Genomic DNA, 22,416 nt, shown 5'->3' on the forward strand with positions numbered 1-22,416 from the left:
ATGTGGTGTTACTCTCTCACGCTGTACATTGAGCAGTAATGATGTGGTGTTACTCTCTCTCACACTGCATTGAGCAGTAATGATGTGGTGTTACTCTCTCACACGCTGTACATTGAGCAGTAATGATGTGGTGTTACACTCTCACTGCATTGAGCAGTAATGATGTGGTGTTACTCTCTCACACACTGTACATTGAGCAATAATGATGTGGTGTTACTCTCTCACACTACATTGAGCAGTAATGATGTGGTGTTACTCTCTCACACACTGTACATTGAGCAATAATGATGTGGTGTTACTCTCTCACACTACATTGAGCAGTAATGATGTGGTGTTACTCTCTCTCACACTGTACATTGAGCAGTAATGATGTGGTGTTACTCACACACACTGTACATTGAGCAGTAATGATGTGGTGTTACTCTCTCTCACACTGTACATTGAGCAGTAATGATGTGGTGTTACTCTCTCACGCTGTACATTGAGCAGTAATGACGTGGTGTTACTCTCTCTCACACTGTACATTGAGCAGTAATGATGTGGTGTTACTCTCTCACGCTGTACATTGAGCAGTAATGACGTGGTGTTACTCTCACACACTGTACATTGAGCAGTAATGTGTTAGTCTCTCTCACACTGTACATTGAGCAGTAATGATGTGGTGTTACTCGCTCTCACACTGTACATTGAGCAGTAATGATGTGGTGTTACTCTCACACACTGTACATTGAGCAGTAATGATGTGGTGTTACTCTCTCACACTGTACAATGAGCAGTAATAATGTAGTGTTACACTCACACGCTGTACATTGAGCAGTAATGATGTGGTGTTACTCTCTCACACACTGTACATTGAGCAGTAATGATGTGGTGTTACTCTCACACACTGTACATTGAGCAGTAATGATGTGGTGTTACTCGCGCACACTGTACATTGAGCAGTAATGATGTGGTGTTACTCTCTCACACACTGTACATTGAGCAGTAATGATGTGGTGTTGCTCTCACACATGCTGTACATTGAGCAGTAATGATGTGGTGTTACTCGCTCACACACTGTACATTGAGCAGTAATGATGTGGTGTTACTCTCTCTCACACTGTACATTGAGCAGTAATGATGTAGAGTTTCTCTCACTGTACATTGAGCAGTAATGATGTGTTACTCACACACTGTACATTGAGCAATAATGATGTGGTGTCACTCTCTCACACTGTACAATGAGCAGCAATGATGTAGTGTTACTCGCACACACTGTACATTGAGCAGTAATGATGTGGTGTTACTCTCTCACACACTGTACATTGAGCAGTAATGTGGTGTCACTCGCACACAGTCATTGAGCAGTAATGATGTGCTGTTACTCTCTCACACTGTACATTGAGCAATAATGATGTGCTGTTTATCTCTCACTGTACATTGAGCAGTAATGATGTGGTGTTACTCTCTCACTGTACATTGAGCAGTAATGATGTGGTGTTACTCTCTCACTGTACTTTGAGCAGTAATGATGTGGTGTTACTCTCTCACACTACATTGAGCAGTAATGATGTGGTGTTACTCTCTCACACTGTACATTGAGCAGTACTGATGTGGTGTTACTCTCTCACACTGTACATTGAGCAGTAATGATGTGGTGTTACTCTCACACTGCACATTGAGCAGTAATGATGTGGTGTTACACTCACGATGTACATTGAGCAGTAATGATGTGGTGTTACTCTCTCAGACACTGTACATTGAGCAGTAATGATGTGGTGTTACTCTCACACTGTACATTGAGCAGTAATGATGTGGTGTTACACTCACACACTTTACATTGAGCAGTAATGATGTGGTGTTATTTGCTCACACTGTACATTGAACAGTAATGATGTGGTGTTATTCTCTCACACTGTACATTGAGCAGTAATGATGTGGTGTTACGCTCACACACTGTACATTGAGCAGTAATGATGTGGTGTTACTCTCTCTCACACTGTACATTGAGCAGTAATGATGTGGTGTTACTCTCTCTCACACTACATTGAGCAGTAATGATGTGGTGTTACTCTCTCTCACACTACATTGAGCAGTAATGATGTGGTGTTACACTCACACACTGTACATTGAGCAGTAATGATGTGGTATTACTCTCTCACACTGTAAATTGAGCAGTAATGATGTGGTGTTACTCTCTCTCACACTACATTGAGCAGTAATGATTTGGTGTTACTCTCTCTCACACTACATTGAGCAGTAATGATGTGGTGTTACTCTCTCTCACACTGTACATTGAGCAGTAATGATGTGGTGTTACTCTCTCTCACACTACATTGAGCAGTAATGATGTGGTGTTACACTCACACACTGTACATTGAGCAGTAATGATGTGGTGTTACTCTCTCTCACACTGTACATTGAGCAGTAATGATGTGGTGTTACTCTCTCTCACACTACATTGAGCAGTAATGATGTGGTGTTACTCTCTCTCACACTGTACATTGAGCAGTAATGATGTGGTGTTACTCTCTCTCACACTACATTGAGCAGTAATGATGTGGTGTTACACTCACACACTGTACATTGAGCAGTAATGATGTGGTATTACTCTCTCACACTGTAAATTGAGCAGTAATGATGTGTTACTCTCTCACACTGTACATTGAGCAGTAATGATGTGGTGTTACTCTCTCTCACACTGTACATTGAGCAATAATGATGTGGTGTTACTCGCACACACTGTACATTGAGCAGTAATGATGTGGTGTTACTCTCTCTCACACTGTACATTGAGCAGTAATGATGTGCTGTTATTCTCTCTCACACTGTACATTGAGCAGTAATGATGTGGTGTTACTCTCACACACTCTACATTGAGCAGTAATGATGTGGTGTTACTCTCTCACACACTGTACATTGAGCAGTAATGATGTGGTGTTACTCTCTCACACTACATTGAGCAGTAATGATGTGGTGTTACTCTCACGCTGTACATTGAGCAGTAATGATGTGGTGTTACTCTCTCTCACACTGTACCTTGAGCAGTAATGATGTAGTGTTACTCTCACTGTACATTGAGCAGTAATGATGTGGTGTTACTCTCTCGCACACTGTACATTGAGCAGTAATGATGTAGTGTTTCTCTCACTGTACATTGAGCAGTAATGTGTTAGTCTCTCTCACACTGTACATTGAGCAGTAATGATGTGGTGTTACTCGCACACTGTACATTGAGCAGTAATGATGTGGTGTTACTCGCACACACTGTACATTGAGCAGTAATGATGTGGTGTTACTCTCTCTCACACTGTACATTGAGCAGTAATGATGTGGTGTTACTCTCACACACTACATTGAGCAGTAATGATGTGGTGTTGCTCTCACACACTCTACATTGAGCAGTAATGATGTGGTGTTACTCTCTCTCACACTGTACATTGAGCAGTAATGATGTGGTGTTACTCTCTCTCACACTACATTGAGCAGTAATGATGTGGTGTTACTCTCTCTCACACTACATTGAGCAGTAATGATGTGGTGTTACACTCACACACTGTACATTGAGCAGTAATGATGTGGTATTACTCTCTCTCACACTACATTGAGCAGTAATGATGTGGTGTTACTCTCTGTCACACTACATTGAGCAGTAATGATGTGGTGTTACTCTCTCTCACACTGTACATTGAGCAGTAATGATGTGGTGTTACTCTCTCTCACACTACATTGAGCAGTAATGATGTGGTGTTACACTCACACACTGTACATTGAGCAGTAATGATGTGGTGTTACTCTCTCTCACACTGTCCATTGAGCAGTAATGATGTGCTGTTATTCTCTCTCACACTGTACATTGAGCAGTAATGATGTGGTGTTACTCTCACACACTCTACATTGAGCAGTAATGATGTGGTGTTACTCTCTCACACACTGTACATTGAGCAGTAATGATGTGGTGTTACTCTCTCACACTGTACAATGAGCAGTAATAATGTAGTGTTACTCTCACACGCTGTACATTGAGCAGTAATGATGTGGTGTTACTCGCACACTGTACATTGAGCAGTAATGATGTGGTGTTACTCGCACACACTGTACATTGAGCAGTAATGATGTGGTGTTACTCTCTCTCACACTGTACATTGAGCAGTAATGATGTGGTGTTACTCTCACACACTACATTGAGCAGTAATGATGTGGTGTTGCTCTCACACACTCTACATTGAGCAGTAATGATGTGGTGTTACTCTCTCACACACTCTACATTGAGCAGTAATGATGTGGTGTTACTCTCTCACATGCTGTACATTGAGCAGTAATGATGTGGTGTTACTCGCTCACACACTGTACATTGAGCAGTAATGATGTGGTGTTACACTCACACGCTGTACATTGAGCAGTAATGATGTGGTGTTACTCTCTCTCACACTGTACATTGAGCAGTAATGATGTGGTGTTACTCTCTCTCACACTGTACATTGAGAAGTAATGATGTGGTGTTACACTCGCACATGCTGTACATTGAGCAGTAATGATGTGGTGTTACTCTCTCTCACACTGTACATTGAGCAGTAATGATGTAGAGTTTCTCTCACTGTACATTGAGCAGTAATGATGTGTTACTCACACACTGTACATTGAGCAATAATGATGTGGTGTCACTCTCTCACACTGTACAATGAGCAGTAATGATGTAGTGTTACTCGCAGACACTATACATTGAGCAGTAATGATGTGGTGTTACTCTCTCACACACTGTACATTGAGCAGTAATGATGTAGTGTTACTCTCACTGTACATTGAGCAGTAATGATGTGGTGTTACTCGCTCACACTGTACATTGAGCAATAATGATGTGGTGTTACTCTCGCACATGCTGTAAATTGAGCAGTAATGATGTGGTGTTACTCTCTCTCACACTGTACATTGAGCCGTAATGATGTAGAGTTTCTCTCACTGTACATTGAGCAGTAATGATGTGTTACTCACACACTGTACATTGAGCAATAATGATGTGGTGTCACTCTCTCACACTGTACAATGAGCAGTAATGATGTAGTGTTACTCGCACACATTGTACATTGAGCAGTAATAATGTTGTGTTACTCTCTCACACACTGTACATTGAGCAGTAATGTGGTGTTACTCTCACACACTGTACATTGAGCAGTAATGATGTGGTGTTACTCTCTCACACACTGTACATTGAGCAGTAATGTGGTGTCACTCGCACACAGTCATTGAGCAGTAATGATGTGGTGTTACTCTCTCAGACACTGTACATTGAGCAGTAATGATGTGGTGTTACTCTCACACACTGTACATTGAGCAGTAATGATGTGGTGTTACTCGCTCACACTGTACATTGAACAGTAATGATGTGGTGTTATTCTCTCACACTGTACATTGAGCAGTAATGATGTGGTGTTACTCTCTCAGACACTGTACATTGAGCAGTAATGATGTGGTGTTACTCTCACACACTGTACATTGAGCAGTAATGATGTGGTGTTACTCGCTCTCACACTGTACATTGAGCAGTAATGATGTGGTGTTACTCTCACACACTGTACATTGAGCAGTAATGATGTGGTGTTACTCGCGCACACTGTACATTGAGCAGTAATGATGTGGTGTTACTCTCTCACACACTGTACATTGAGCAGTAATGATGTGGTGTTGCTCTCACACATGCTGTACATTGAGCAGTAATGATGTGGTGTTACTCGCTCACACACTGTACATTGAGCAGTAATGATGTGGTGTTACTCTCTCTCACACTGTACATTGAGCAGTAATGATGTAGAGTTTCTCTCACTGTACATTGAGCAGTAATGATGTGTTACTCACACACTGTACATTGAGCAATAATGATGTGGTGTCACTCTCTCACACTGTACAATGAGCAGCAATGATGTGGTGTTACTCTCACACACTGTACATTGAGCAGTAATGATGTGGTGTTACTCTCTCAGACACTGTACATTGAGCAGTAATGATGTGGTGTTACTCTCACACACTGTACATTGAGCAGTAATGATGTGGTGTTACTCGCTCACACTGTACATTGAACAGTAATGATGTGGTGTTATTCTCTCACACTGTACATTGAGCAGTAATGATGTGGTGTTACTCTCTCTCACACTGTACATTGAGCAGTAATGTGGTGTTACTCTCACACAGTCATTGAGCAGTAATGATGTGGTGTTACTCTCTCACGCTGTACATTGAGCAGTAATGATGTGGTGTTACTCTCTCTCACACTGTACATTGAGCAGTAATGATGTGGTGTTACTCTCTCACACGCTGTACATTGAGCAGTAATGATGTGGTGTTACACTCTCACTGCATTGAGCAGTAATGATGTGGTGTTACTCTCACACACTCTACATTGAGCAGTAATGATGTGGTGTTACTCTCTCTCACACTGTACATTGAGCAGTAATGATGTGGTGTTTCTCGCACACACTGTACATTGAGCAGTAATGATGTGGTGTTACTCTCTCACACACTGTACATTGAGCAGTAATGTGGTGTTACTCTCACACAGTCATTGAGCAGTAATGATGTGGTGTTACTCTCTCACGCTGTACATTGAGCAGTAATGATGTGGTGTTACTCTCTCTCACACTGCATTGAGCAGTAATGATGTGGTGTTACTCTCTCACACGCTGTACATTGAGCAGTAATGATGTGGTGTTACACTCTCACTGCATTGAGCAGTAATGATGTGGTGTTACTCTCACACACTCTACATTGAGCAGTAATGATGTGGTGTTACTCTCTCTCACACTGTACATTGAGCAGTAATGATGTGGTGTTACTCTCTCACACGTTGTACATTGAGCAGTAATGATGTGGTGTTACACTCTCACTGCATTGAGCAGTAATGATGTGGTGTTACTCTCTCACACACTACACTGAGCAGTAATGATGTGGTGTTACTCTCTCTCACACTGTACATTGAGCAGTAATGATGTGGTGTTACTCTCACACACTCTACATTGAGCAGTAATGATGTGGTGTTACTCTCTCACACACTGTACATTGAGCAATAATGATGTGGTGTTACTCTCTCACACTACATTGAGCAGTAATGATGTGGTGTTACTCTCTCTCACACTGTACATTGAGCAGTAATGATGTGGTGTTACTCACACACACTGTACATTGAGCAGTAATGATGTGGTGTTACTCTCTCTCACACTGTACATTGAGCAGTAATGATGTGGTGTTACTCTCTCACGCTGTACATTGAGCAGTAATGACGTGGTGTTACTCTCTCTCACACTGTACATTGAGCAGTAATGATGTGGTGTTACTCTCTCACGCTGTACATTGAGCAGTAATGACGTGGTGTTACTCTCACACACTGTACATTGAGCAGTAATGTGTTAGTCTCTCTCACACTGTACATTGAGCAGTAATGATGTGGTGTTACTCGCTCTCACACTGTACATTGAGCAGTAATGATGTGGTGTTACTCTCACACACTGTACATTGAGCAGTAATGATGTGGTGTTACTCTCTCACACTGTACAATGAGCAGTAATAATGTAGTGTTACACTCACACGCTGTACATTGAGCAGTAATGATGTGGTGTTACTCTCTCACACACTGTACATTGAGCAGTAATGATGTGGTGTTACTCTCACACACTGTACATTGAGCAGTAATGATGTGGTGTTACTCGCGCACACTGTACATTGAGCAGTAATGATGTGGTGTTACTCTCTCACACACTGTACATTGAGCAGTAATGATGTGGTGTTGCTCTCACACATGCTGTACATTGAGCAGTAATGATGTGGTGTTACTCGCTCACACACTGTACATTGAGCAGTAATGATGTGGTGTTACTCTCTCTCACACTGTACATTGAGCAGTAATGATGTAGAGTTTCTCTCACTGTACATTGAGCAGTAATGATGTGTTACTCACACACTGTACATTGAGCAATAATGATGTGGTGTCACTCTCTCACACTGTACAATGAGCAGCAATGATGTAGTGTTACTCGCACACACTGTACATTGAGCAGTAATGATGTGGTGTTACTCTCTCACACACTGTACATTGAGCAGTAATGTGGTGTCACTCGCACACAGTCATTGAGCAGTAATGATGTGCTGTTACTCTCTCACACTGTACATTGAGCAATAATGATGTGCTGTTTATCTCTCACTGTACATTGAGCAGTAATGATGTGGTGTTACTCTCTCACTGTACATTGAGCAGTAATGATGTGGTGTTACTCTCTCACTGTACTTTGAGCAGTAATGATGTGGTGTTACTCTCTCACACTACATTGAGCAGTAATGATGTGGTGTTACTCTCTCACACTGTACATTGAGCAGTACTGATGTGGTGTTACTCTCTCACACTGTACATTGAGCAGTAATGATGTGGTGTTACTCTCACACTGCACATTGAGCAGTAATGATGTGGTGTTACACTCACGATGTACATTGAGCAGTAATGATGTGGTGTTACTCTCTCAGACACTGTACATTGAGCAGTAATGATGTGGTGTTACTCTCACACTGTACATTGAGCAGTAATGATGTGGTGTTACACTCACACACTTTACATTGAGCAGTAATGATGTGGTGTTATTTGCTCACACTGTACATTGAACAGTAATGATGTGGTGTTATTCTCTCACACTGTACATTGAGCAGTAATGATGTGGTGTTACGCTCACACACTGTACATTGAGCAGTAATGATGTGGTGTTACTCTCTCTCACACTACATTGAGCAGTAATGATGTGGTGTTACTCTCTCTCACACTACATTGAGCAGTAATGATGTGGTGTTACACTCACACACTGTACATTGAGCAGTAATGATGTGGTATTACTCTCTCACACTGTAAATTGAGCAGTAATGATGTGGTGTTACTCTCTCTCACACTACATTGAGCAGTAATGATGTGGTGTTACTCTCTCTCACACTACATTGAGCAGTAATGATGCGGTGTTACTCTCTCTCACACTGTACATTGAGCAGTAATGATGTGGTGTTACTCTCTCTCACACTACATTGAGCAGTAATGATGTGGTGTTACACTCACACACTGTACATTGAGCAGTAATGATGTGGTGTTACTCTCTCTCACACTGTACATTGAGCAGTAATGATGTGGTGTTACTCTCTCTCACACTACATTGAGCAGTAATGATGTGGTGTTACTCTCTCTCACACTGTACATTGAGCAGTAATGATGTGGTGTTACTCTCTCTCACACTACATTGAGCAGTAATGATGTGGTGTTACACTCACACACTGTACATTGAGCAGTAATGATGTGGTATTACTCTCTCACACTGTAAATTGAGCAGTAATGATGTGTTACTCTCTCACACTGTACATTGAGCAGTAATGATGTGGTGTTACTCTCTCTCACACTGTACATTGAGCAATAATGATGTGGTGTTACTCGCACACACTGTACATTGAGCAGTAATGATGTGGTGTTACTCTCTCTCACACTGTACATTGAGCAGTAATGATGTGCTGTTATTCTCTCTCACACTGTACATTGAGCAGTAATGATGTGGTGTTACTCTCACACACTCTACATTGAGCAGTAATGATGTGGTGTTACTCTCTCACACACTGTACATTGAGCAGTAATGATGTGGTGTTACTCTCTCACACTACATTGAGCAGTAATGATGTGGTGTTACTCTCACGCTGTACATTGAGCAGTAATGATGTGGTGTTACTCTCTCTCACACTGTACCTTGAGCAGTAATGATGTAGTGTTACTCTCACTGTACATTGAGCAGTAATGATGTGGTGTTACTCTCTCGCACACTGTACATTGAGCAGTAATGATGTAGTGTTTCTCTCACTGTACATTGAGCAGTAATGTGTTAGTCTCTCTCACACTGTACATTGAGCAGTAATGATGTGGTGTTACTCTCTCACACTGTACAATGAGCAGTAATAATGTAGTGTTACTCTCACACGCTGTACATTGAGCAGTAATGATGTGGTGTTACTCGCACACTGTACATTGAGCAGTAATGATGTGGTGTTACTCGCACACACTGTACATTGAGCAGTAATGATGTGGTGTTACTCTCTCTCACACTGTACATTGAGCAGTAATGATGTGGTGTTACTCTCACACACTACATTGAGCAGTAATGATGTGGTGTTGCTCTCACACACTCTACATTGAGCAGTAATGATGTGGTGTTACTCTCTCTCACACTGTACATTGAGCAGTAATGATGTGGTGTTACTCTCTCTCACACTACATTGAGCAGTAATGATGTGGTGTTACTCTCTCTCACACTACATTGAGCAGTAATGATGTGGTGTTACACTCACACACTGTACATTGAGCAGTAATGATGTGGTATTACTCTCTCTCACACTACATTGAGCAGTAATGATGTGGTGTTACTCTCTGTCACACTACATTGAGCAGTAATGATGTGGTGTTACTCTCTCTCACACTGTACATTGAGCAGTAATGATGTGGTGTTACTCTCTCTCACACTACATTGAGCAGTAATGATGTGGTGTTACACTCACACACTGTACATTGAGCAGTAATGATGTGGTGTTACTCTCTCTCACACTGTCCATTGAGCAGTAATGATGTGCTGTTATTCTCTCTCACACTGTACATTGAGCAGTAATGATGTGGTGTTACTCTCACACACTCTACATTGAGCAGTAATGATGTGGTGTTACTCTCTCACACACTGTACATTGAGCAGTAATGATGTGGTGTTACTCTCTCACACTGTACAATGAGCAGTAATAATGTAGTGTTACTCTCACACGCTGTACATTGAGCAGTAATGATGTGGTGTTACTCGCACACTGTACATTGAGCAGTAATGATGTGGTGTTACTCGCACACACTGTACATTGAGCAGTAATGATGTGGTGTTACTCTCTCTCACACTGTACATTGAGCAGTAATGATGTGGTGTTACTCTCACACACTACATTGAGCAGTAATGATGTGGTGTTGCTCTCACACACTCTACATTGAGCAGTAATGATGTGGTGTTACTCTCTCACACACTCTACATTGAGCAGTAATGATGTGGTGTTACTCTCTCACATGCTGTACATTGAGCAGTAATGATGTGGTGTTACTCGCTCACACACTGTACATTGAGCAGTAATGATGTGGTGTTACACTCACGCTGTACATTGAGCAGTAATGATGTGGTGTTACTCTCTCTCACACTGTACATTGAGCAGTAATGATGTGGTGTTACTCTCTCTCACACTGTACATTGAGAAGTAATGATGTGGTGTTACACTCGCACATGCTGTACATTGAGCAGTAATGATGTGGTGTTACTCTCTCTCACACTGTACATTGAGCAGTAATGATGTAGAGTTTCTCTCACTGTACATTGAGCAGTAATGATGTGTTACTCACACACTGTACATTGAGCAATAATGATGTGGTGTCACTCTCTCACACTGTACAATGAGCAGTAATGATGTAGTGTTACTCGCAGACACTATACATTGAGCAGTAATGATGTGGTGTTACTCTCTCACACACTGTACATTGAGCAGTAATGATGTAGTGTTACTCTCACTGTACATTGAGCAGTAATGATGTGGTGTTACTCTCTCTCACACTGTACATTGAGCAGTAATGATGTAGTGTTTCTCTCACTGTACATTGAGCAGTAATGTGTTACTCTCTCTCACACTGTACATTGAGCAGTAATGATGTGGTGTTACTCTCACACACTGTACAATGAGCAGTAATAATGTAGTGTTACTCTCACACGCTGTACATTGAGCAGTAATGATGTGGTGTTACTCTCACACACTACATTGAGCAGTAATGATGTGCTGTTATTCTCTCTCACACTGTACATTGAGCAGTAATGATGTGGTGTTACTCTCACACACTCTACATTGAGCAGTAATGATGTGGTGTTACTCTCTCACACACTCTACATTGAGCAGTAATGATGTGGTGTTACTCTCTCACACACTGTACATTGAGCAGTAATGATGTGGTGTTACTCTCTCACACTACATTGAGCAGTAATGATGTGGTGTTACTCTCTCACGCTGTACATTGAGCAGTAATGATGTAGTGTTACTCTCACTGTACATTGAGCAGTAATGATGTGGTGTTACTCTCTCTCACACTGTACATTGAGCAGTAATGATGTGGTGTTACTCTCTCTCACACTGTACATTGAGCAGTAATGATGTGGTGTTACTCTCTCTCACACTGTACATTGAGCAGTAATGATGTGGTGTTACTCTCTCTCACACTGTACATTGAGCAGTAATGATGTGGTGTTTACACGCTCTCACACTGTACATTGAGCAGTAATGATGTGGTGTTACTCTCTCACACTGTACAATGAGCAGTAATAATGTAGTGTTACTCTCACACGCTGTACATTGAGCAGTAATGATGTGGTGTTACTCTCACACACTGTACATTGAGCAGTAATGATGTGGTGTTACTCGCACACTGTACATTGAGCAGTAATGATGTGGTGTTACTCGCACACACTGTACATTGAGCAGTAATGATGTGGTGTTACTCTCTCTCACACTGTACATTGAGCAGTAATGATGTGGTGTTACTCGCTCACACACTGTACATTGAGCAGTAATGATGTGGTGTTACTCTCTCTCACACTGTACATTGAGCAGTAATGATGTAGAGTTTCTCTCACTGTACATTGAGCAGTAATGATGTGTTACTCACACACTGTACATTGAGCAATAATGATGTGGTGTCACTCTCTCACACTGTACAATGAGCAGTAATGATGTAGTGTTACTCGCAGACACTATACATTGAGCAGTAATAATGTTGTGTTACTCTCTCACACTGTACATTGAGCAGTAATGTGGTGTTACTCTCACACACTGTACATTGAGCAGTAATGATGTGGTGTTACTCTCTCACACTGTACATTGAGCAGTAATGTGGTGTCACTCGCACACAGTCATTGAGCAGTAATGATGTGCTGTTACTCTCTCACACTGTACATTGAGCAATAATGATGTGCTGTTTATCTCTCACACTGTACATTGAGCAGTAATGATGTGGTGTTACTCTCTCTCACACTGTACATTGAGCAGTAATGATGTGGTGTTACTCTCTCACTGTACATTGAGCAGTAATGATGTGGTGTTACTCTCTCACACTGTACATTTGTACATTGAGCAGTAATGATGTGGTGTTACTCTCACACTGTACATTAAGCAGTAATGATGTAATGTTACTCTCACACTGTACATTGAGCAGTAATGATGTGGTGTTACTCTCACACACTGTACATTGAGCAGTAATGATGTAATGTTACTCTCACTGTACATTGAGCAGTAATGATGTGGTGTTACTCTCACACTGTACATTGAGCAGTAATGATGTGGTGTTACTCTCTCACACGCTGTACATTGAGCAGTAATGATGTGGTGTTACTCTCTCACACTGTACATTGAGCAGTAATGATGTGGTGTTACTCTCTCTCACACTGTACATTGAGCAGTAATGATGTGGTGTTACTCTCTCTCACACTGTACATTGAGCAGTAATGATGTGGTGTTACTCTCTCACACTGTACATTGAGCAGTAATGATGTAATGTTACTCTCACTGTACATTGAGCAGTAATGATGTAATGTTACTCTCACACACTGTACATGGAGCAGTAATGATGTGGTGTTACTCTCACTGTACATTGAGCAGTAATGATGTGGTGTTACTCTCACACTGTACATTGAGCAGTAATGATGTGGTGTTACTCTCTCTCACACACTACTTTGAGCAGTAATGATGTGGTGTTACTCTCACACACTGTACTTTGAGCAGTAATGATGTGGTGTTACTCTCACACTGTACATTGAGCAGTAATGATGTGGTGTTACTCTCTCACACTCTACATTGAGCAGTAATGATGTGGTGTTACTCTCACACTGTACATTGAGCAGTAATGATGTGCTGTTCCTCTCACAGCCATGTGTTCTCCACCGTGCTTAAACGAAGGAAAGTGCATCGATGTCAACAAGTGCTTCTGCCCCAGCGGATGGCGGGGAGCTCGCTGCCAGATCGGTAAATGACCAACAAAATAATACTGTTCCAAAGTACACTGGTGGGGTGGGCATCGAATCATAGAATGGTTACAGCAGGGAAGGAGGCCATTCGGCCCATTGAGCCTGTGCCGGCTCTCTGCAAGAGCACTTCAGCCAGTCCCACTCCCCCGCCCTTTCCCCGTAGCCCTGCACATTTCTTTCCTTCAGCTACTTATTCAACTCCCTTTTGAAAGCCATGATTGAGTCTGCCACCACCGCCCTTCCAGGCAGTGCATATCCTAACCCCTCGCTGTGTAAAATAGTTTTTCCTCCTGTCGCCTTTGGTTCTTTTGCCAATCACCTTAAATCTGTGTCCTCTGGTTCTCGACCCTTCCGCCAATGGGAACAGTTTCTCTCTATCTACTCTGTCTAGACCCCTCATGACCTTAAACACCTCTATCAAATCTCCTCTCAACCTTCTCTGCTCTAAGGAGAACAAACCCCAGCTTCTCCAGTCTATCCACGTAACTGAAGTCTCTCATCCCTGGAATCATTCTCGTAAATCTTTTCTGCACCCTCTCTAAGGCCCTCACATCCTTCCTAAAGTGCGGTGCCCAGAATTGGACACAATACTCCAGTTGAGGCCAAACCAGTATTTTATAAAGGCTCATCATAACCTCCACACTTTTGTACTCTAGGGGGGGAAAATTCAGTTGTTTGCGCCTCCCGTTAACACCTTAAGAGGGCGCTAATGGGGCATAAGGCAACTAGTGGAGCTGTGCAGAATAAGGAGGATAAAACACAACACTAAAGTTTTATTGCATCACTTGCATTTTTCGTAGGATTTTTCAACAAAAGTTAATGGTTGAGCGTCCAAAATCCCGAGTTCCGGATTCCGGAACATTTTACCAATCGTCCCGGATTCTGGAACATTCTGGATTCCGGAACTCTGGATTTTTGACACAACCTGTATCTCCACTACCTCCTCCTTCACTCTGTCTATGGCAGCATCCTCTTCCTGGGTGAAGACTGATGCAAAGTACTCATTTAGTACCTCAGCCATACCCTCTGCCTCCATGAATAGGTCTCCTTTTTGGTCCCTAACCGGCCCCACCTCCTTTTACTATTTATATGCCTGTAGAAGTATTTTAGATTACTTTTTGTTAGCTGCCATTCTATTCTCATACCCTCTCTTTGCCCCTCTTTTTTTATTTTTTACTTCTCCTCTGACCTTTCTATATGTAGCCTGATTCTCAGATGTATTTGCAACTTGACATCTGTCATACGCGCTCTGTTTCTGCTTCATCATATTCTCTATCTCTTTCATCATCCAGCGAGCCCTGACTTTAGTTGCCCTGCCTTTCCCCCTCGTAGGAAAGTACCTCAACTGCACCTGAACTATTTCCTCTTTAAAGGCAGCCCATCCTGTTCGCCCATCACCCCTGTGCTCGCTGACCTACGTTGGCTCCTGGTTAAGCAGCGCCTCGATTTCAAAATTCTCATCCTTGTTTTCAAATCCCTCCGTGGCCTCACCCCTCCCTATCTCTGTAATCTCCTCCAGCCCCACATACCCCCAAGATCTCTGCGCTCCTCTAATTCTGCCTCTTGAGCATCCCTGATTATAATTGCTCAGCCTTTGGTGGCCGTGCCTTCTGTTGCCTCGACACTAAGCTCTGGAATTCCCTCCCTAAAACTCTCCACCTCTCTACCTCTCTTTCCTCCTTTAAGACACTCCTTAAAACCTACCGATTTGACTAAGCTTTTGGTCACCTGCCCAAATTTCTCCTCGTGGCTCGGTGTCAAATTTTTTGCCTGATAACACTCCTGTGAAGCACCCTGGGACATTTTACTTCATTACAGGCGCTATATAAATACAAGCTTTTGTTTTGGGGATTAGTCACCATCAGTTAGTGGTCAGTTGGTGGTCAGTTGGTGGTCAGTTGGTGATCAATTAGTGGTCAGTTAATTGTCATTTGGTGATCAATTAGTGGTCAGCTGGTGGTCAGCTCCTGATCAGTTACAGGTCAGCTGGTGGTCAGCTGGTGATCAGTTAGTGATCAGTTGCTGGTCGGTTGGTGGTCAGTTATGAGCAGTTGGTGGTCTCGGTTAGTGATCGGTTGGTGGTCGGTTGGTGGTCAGTTATGAGCAGTTGGTGGTCGGTTGCTGGTCGGTTGCTGGTCGGTTGCTGGTCGGTTGCTGGTCGGTTGCTGGTCGGTTAGTGGTCGGTTAGTGGTCGGTTAGTGATCACTGTGCTGTATTTTTCTGCAGAGCCGGTTGCCTGTGACCCGAAATGTAAAAATGGCGGCACATGTGTCGGATACAATAAATGCCGGTGTCGCAACCAGTTCACCGGAAGGATCTGCGAGACAGGTGAGAGACCCCTGTTAGATCCGTGTATTTTTGATGTTGTGTCTCCTTCAATAACTAGACACGAGACTGCAGGAACAATCAACAGGTATTTACTGGATGAGGGTTACTCTAAAACTAAACGTAAAGATCCCTACTCAGGGTTTATATATAAGTGTGGTCACTGCTGGTACTACAGTATACAGGAGCTGTAAAAATAAGTTCTCCCCTTAAAGGTACATACACTACAATTCCTCCCCTTTTAGATTGACAGTACCATAACATTCATTTAACAATTAACACTTTAACATGCACATTAACTGAAAATAGTCCATTTATGAATTCAGTCTTTGGGGCGGTTTCCTGATCCTTTCTGGATAGCGCCTTTCCTGAGTGTCTTGTTCTTGGTGCGGAGGCCCCCTGTCGTCAGTTGGTTCATCAGCTTCCGATGCTACTGTTTCTGGGGTAGATGCTACCTGTATGTCGGGTTCATCACCCGGTGCGCGAGACATGGGGTTGACTCGTTCCTGTGACTCTACGATCTGGTCGACATGGCGTCTCACAATGTTCTCCCCAACATCCACTGTGTACATTAGTGGCCCCTGCCGTGTGCATATCATTCCTGGTTGCCATTTCTCTGTTCGGTAGTCGCGGGCCAAGACTGGTTGCCCTACATTGAAGCTCCTTGTCGGCTTCTCATTGATGTGCTGGAATTGCTTATTCTCAACATCTCTTCGTACGTTTGGTCTGAGCAAATCCAGACGAGATCTCAACCTTCGGTTAAAGAACATCATGGCCGGGGTCTGGTTGGTGACTGTATGTGTCGCATTTCTGTAGGCTAACAGGAAATTGTCCACCTTATGCTGCAGTGGAATGTCGTCATCGCACATGGCCCTTACTGCTTTCTTAAAGGTTTGTACGAACCTCTCAGCCAATCCATTTGTGGCTGGATGATACGGGGCGGATGTGTAATGCCTTACCCCATTCCTTTTCATGAATCTTCGAAACTCTTCGGACACAAACTGTCGTCCGTTATCAGAGCAAATCTGCTCTGGCAAGCCGTTCCTGGCAAATATGGTCCATAGGACTGCAATAGTTTTCTCCGTGGTGGTGGACGACATTTTGATCACCTCAGGCCATTTCGAGTGCGCATCCACGGCTATTAGAAACATTGAGTCTATGAATGGACCAGCAAAATCAATATGCACCCGTTGCCATGGAGATGAGGGCCACTCCCATGGGTGTAGAGGGGCATGTGGTGGTGCATTTTGGACCTTCTGGCATCCTGAGCAGCTCTTTGTCAGGTCCTCGATTTGCTGATCGATCCCCGGCCACCACACATAAGCCCTAGCAAGGCTTTTCATTTTCACCCCTCCCAGATGGCCTTCGTGAAGCTCATTGAGCACTCTCTCCCTTAACTTGGGTGGAATTACCACTCAGGATCCACACATCAAGGTCCCCTGGCATACCGACAGCTGTTCTCTTCTGGATGAGAATGCTGGCAACAGTGAGTCGCCATGTGTTGGCCATCCCTTCACCGTCAAGTCATATACCCGAGACAGTGTCAGGTCATTTCGGGTCTCCTTCTCTATATCAGCGTTAGTTACTGGCAAGCGTTCAATTAATGTCGAATGAAATATTTCGACAGGGTCCACTGCTGGTGCTTCCTCCGCAGTAGGCCGTGGCAGGCGTGATAGCCGATCAGCGTTTCCATGCTGTTTCATGCCCTTATACTCGATTTCATATTGGTTCGCCCCTAGAAAAAGCGACCATCTTTGTAGCCGTTGCGCAGTCATCACCGGCACGCCCTTCTTTGGATTAAAGATGGAGACAAGTGGTTGGTGGTCAGTCAGCAAGGTGAACTTCTGCCCGTGCAGATAGTGGTTGAACTTTTTCACTCCCCACACTAGGCTGAGGGCCTCCCTGTCAATCTGGGCGTAGTTACGCTCGGCTGAGGTTAGTGACCGAGACGCAAAGGCTACCGGCCTCTCCGAGCCGTCCGGGAACTTGTGCGACAGCTCCGCTCCAATGCCATAGGGTGATGCATCACACGCCAACCGAATTGGTAGTGCTGGGTTGAAATGAGCCAACACCTCTTTTGATGTGATCAATTCTTTGCACTTCTGGAAAGCTCGTTTACATTCGTCATTCCACTTCCATGGTACCCCCATTTGCAATAGGGTGTTCAGTGGGTGTAGTACTGTAGACAAATTCGGCAAGAACTTATGGTAGTAGTTCACCAGCCCGAGGAACGACCTCAGTTGTGACACATTTTCTGGTGCTGGAGCCTTGACTACTGCCTCAATCTTTTCTGGGGACTTATGTAACCCCTCTTCATCAATAACGTGGCCACAATACGAGATCTGCTTCTGGAAAAACTCGCATTTGTGGCGATTTGCTCGGAGCCCATATTCCTTCAATCTAGTGAGCACCTGCTCCAGGTTGGCAAGGTGAGCACTGTCATTTTCGCCCGTGACCAGGATGTCGTCCAAATAACACTGGGTCCCTGGAATCCCTTGCAGGACTTGATCCATTGCCCTTTGCCAAATAGCCGGAGCTGATGCTACCCCGAACACCAGCCGGTTGTATTGGTAGAGACCTTTGTGAGTGTTGATCGTGAGGTACTGTTTCGAGGCTTCTTCTACCTCCATTTGCAGGTACGCCTGGGCCAGATCAATCTTAGTGAAGCGTTTCCCTCCAGATAGCGAGGCGAACATATCTTCAATCCGCGGAAGCGGATATTGTACCGTGTGAAGGACTGGGTTCACTGTCACCTTAAAGTCCCCACAGATGCGAACTTTCTTTCGTTCCCCAGGCGTATTACTCAATGACCTCTTCATTACAGGACCGATGGGTGTGGCCCACTCGCTCCAGTCCACTTTGGACAGTACTCCTGAACGTTCCAAACCTTCCAGCTCTGCTTCGACGGCTGGGCGGATCGCATAAGGCACCGGTCTGGCTTTAAAAAACTTTGGGCTTGCATTTTCCTCTATTTTGATCGTCGCTGTTATGCCTTTTAGTGTTCCAAGTCCCTCCTGGAACACTTCTTGTGCGTCAGTTAGCATTTTTGACAGTCGTCCAGGTGTGGCGTCATCATCCTTTTTGGCATCTACAGTCAGTGCTTGTATGGAATGCCAATCTAGCTGTGTCTTCCGGATCCATTCACGTCCTAGTAGTGGTGGTCCTCCATCTGGCAATACATATAGGTCCATTTTTGGTGTTTCCTTACCGTTATATACAACGTTCACCCTTATTTTTCCTTTGGGGTAGACTTTTTGCCCCGTGTACGTCTTCAAGACAATCTCTGTATCTCTCAAGGGTATATGTGAGAATAGCCGCTTGTAGTCCCTTCGGTTTATGCCTGTTAGGGCTGATCCTGTGTCCAATTCCATTTTCACTTGGACTCCAGCTATCTTGAGCGTGACCCAGATAGTTTGGTGATCCTCCGTTTTGATCACCTTATGTAGTTTCAGACAACCCAGCTCCTTGCTTCCAGAGTCTGTATCACTTTTCTGTGCATCTGAACTACTCTCCGTCACCTTATGTACCTTCTTGTACTTCTCCTGTGGAGATTTCTTGCTGCTGGTTTTCTTTCCCGACCTGCAGACTCTTGCTATGTGTCCTACATTTCCACACTGTCTGCACACTTTGTCCTTAAACCAGCAATCATTATGGTCGTGTGTTGTTCTGCCACAGCGATAGCACTTCACTGTTCCGTATGACATTTCATTTGTGCCATATTCTTGCGGTCTCCGTTGTATCTCTGCAGCGCCCTGTGTGGCTGCTTCGTGTGATACTGCCATGCTGAAAGCCTTGTCCAGCGTAAGATCCTTTTCTGATAGCAGCCGTTTCTGGGTTCCTTCACTTTGAAGCCCACACACAAACTTGTCCCTTAAAGTATCTGCTAGTCCCGTTCCAAACTGGCAGTGTTTCGATAGCTTGCGCAGTTCCGTTAAATACTCAGCATTACTTTCATCTTTATGCTGGTTCCTTTTGTGAAACTTAAATCTTTCTGCTATCAGCAGCGGTGTGGGGTTTAAGTGGTTCTGTAGGATTGACACTATGTTTCCGAAATCCTTGTCCACTGGCTTCTCTGGGGTTACTAGGTTTCGCAGTAAGCCATACGTTTTTGCACCCATGGAATTCAACAATACCAGCACTTTCCTCTCATCTGGCACTTCATTCGCCGTGCAGTACACTTCTATGCGTTCGACATATGTCGTCCAATCTTCGACTTCATTGTCGAACGCTGTGATACTGCCACTCTTCGGCATCCCTGGGTGTGGTTAGACTAGCTCAAAATGGCGTTTTCCCACGCTTTCCCTTCTTCTTGCGGCTCAAAATGGCGTTTTCCCGCGCTCTCCCTTCTTCTCCGCTGCGGCTCAAAATCGCATTTTCCCGCGCTCTCCCTTCTTCTCCGCTGCGGCTCAAAATGGCGTTTCCCGTGCTCTCCCTTCTTCTCCACTGTGGCTGCTGCGCGTTTTCCTTCGCGCCTCTTTCTCTTCTCCCGTCGACGCTGCTCGGTCCTGAACACCGGCTGCGCCCTGTGTGCTCTACCCTCTCTCTCTTCTCCCGTCGACGCCGTTCGGCCCTGAACACCGGCTGCGCCCTGTGCGCTCTACCCTCTCTCTTCTCCTGTCGACGTCGCTCGGTCCTGAACACCGGCTGCGCCCTGTGCGCTCTACCCTCTCTCTTCTCCTGTCGACGCCATTCGGTCCTGAACACCGGCTGCGCCCTGTGCGCTCTACCCTCTCTCTCTTCTCCCGTCGACGCCGCTCGGTCCTGAACACCGGCTGCGCCCTGTGCGCTCTACCCTCTCTCTTCTCCCGTCGACGCTGCTCGGCCTTTTCTGTGCCGTCGGTCAGCTCTCGCCGCCGCTGTCCGGGAAGGGTCTGCGCCGTACCTGTTGCCAGCCCGTTTCGCTGGACCACCGTGACTGGAGAACCAAGCCCAGCTCTCAACAACCTCCCCTGCGATGCTCAAATCTCTGCTGGATGACTGGGCGGTTGCTCATGGTCGACGCCCGTGCTTCTGGCCTCAACTTTCTTCCACTGTTCTCCAGGAGCGAATCCCTGGGAGGTAATGCAGAGTTGCAGGTAGGTTCGAATCTGCCTCGTCGCCACTGTTAGATCCATGTATTTTGATGTTGTGTGTCCTTCAATAACTAGACACGAGACTGCAGGAACAATCAACAGGTATTTACTGGATGAGGGTTACTCTAAAACTAAACCTACAGATCCCTACTCAGGGTTTATATACAGGCGTGGTCACTGCCGGTACTACAGTATACAGGAGCTGTAAAAAGTAGTTCTCCCCTTAAAAGGTACATACACTACAACCCCCACCCCCCAAAAAAACACCCGCACTCAGACCCCCTCCCCCCACACACACGCCCCCCACACACCTCTCCAATTCCAATTCCAATTCCAATTAAAATGCTTTATTGGCATGAAAGTTTACAGAGAACCATATTGCCAAAGCTTACATAGCAAAAAGGTACAGTTTTCCAACATTCTGTAGGTGTCAATCGATTTGACATTTGTTGGGTACATACAATATTACTTTTAAACAATATTAATTTTAAACAGTCTTTGTACTTCATTTGGTACGTTCAATATTAATTTTAAACAGTCTTAATTTTAAACAGTCCTCAGGTTGTGACATGTTGTTACATATTTGGCCCCAAGGTATGGTCTGTCTCCTTCTCCTAGGACTAATCTCAATTTTGACAGATCATCCAATTCCTTGAAATCTGGGGTTGTTTGGCTTAGCTTGTTGAATAATATGTTTCTTGATGTGTTGAATTTTTCGCATTTTAGGAGGAAATGCATTTCTGTTTCAACCTCGCCAGCCAGACATTGATCGCATATTCTATTCTCTCTAGGCTGCCAGGATTTCTTGTATCTGCCTTTTTCAATTTCCAGTTGGTGGTCGCTTAGTCTGTACCTGGTGAGGGTCTGTCTCTGTTTTGTGTCTCTGATGGTCGTGAGGTAGTCTGCCAGTTTATATTCTCTTTTTAGGGCCCGGTAACATTCTAATCTGCTTTGGC

At 44.2% G+C, this 22,416-nt stretch overlaps 1 protein-coding gene across 1 annotated transcript in view; it reads left to right on the forward strand.

The window, feature by feature from the left end:
• Positions 1-22,416, forward strand: part of LOC147116835 (uncharacterized) — a 146,697-nt gene that overhangs the window by 100,616 nt on the left and 23,665 nt on the right. Inside the window, exons 14-15 of the mRNA XM_085987243.1 lie at positions 13,966-14,061; positions 16,290-16,391. Of these exons, the coding sequence (XP_085843369.1) occupies positions 13,966-14,061; positions 16,290-16,391 (198 nt within the window). The remainder of the gene's footprint in view (positions 1-13,965; positions 14,062-16,289; positions 16,392-22,416) is intronic.

Source organism: Somniosus microcephalus, chromosome 5, assembly GCF_052327205.1.
Source record: "Somniosus microcephalus isolate GS21.2 chromosome 5, FLI_Smic_1.0, whole genome shotgun sequence".
NCBI classification, from domain to species: domain Eukaryota; kingdom Metazoa; phylum Chordata; class Chondrichthyes; order Squaliformes; family Somniosidae; genus Somniosus; species Somniosus microcephalus.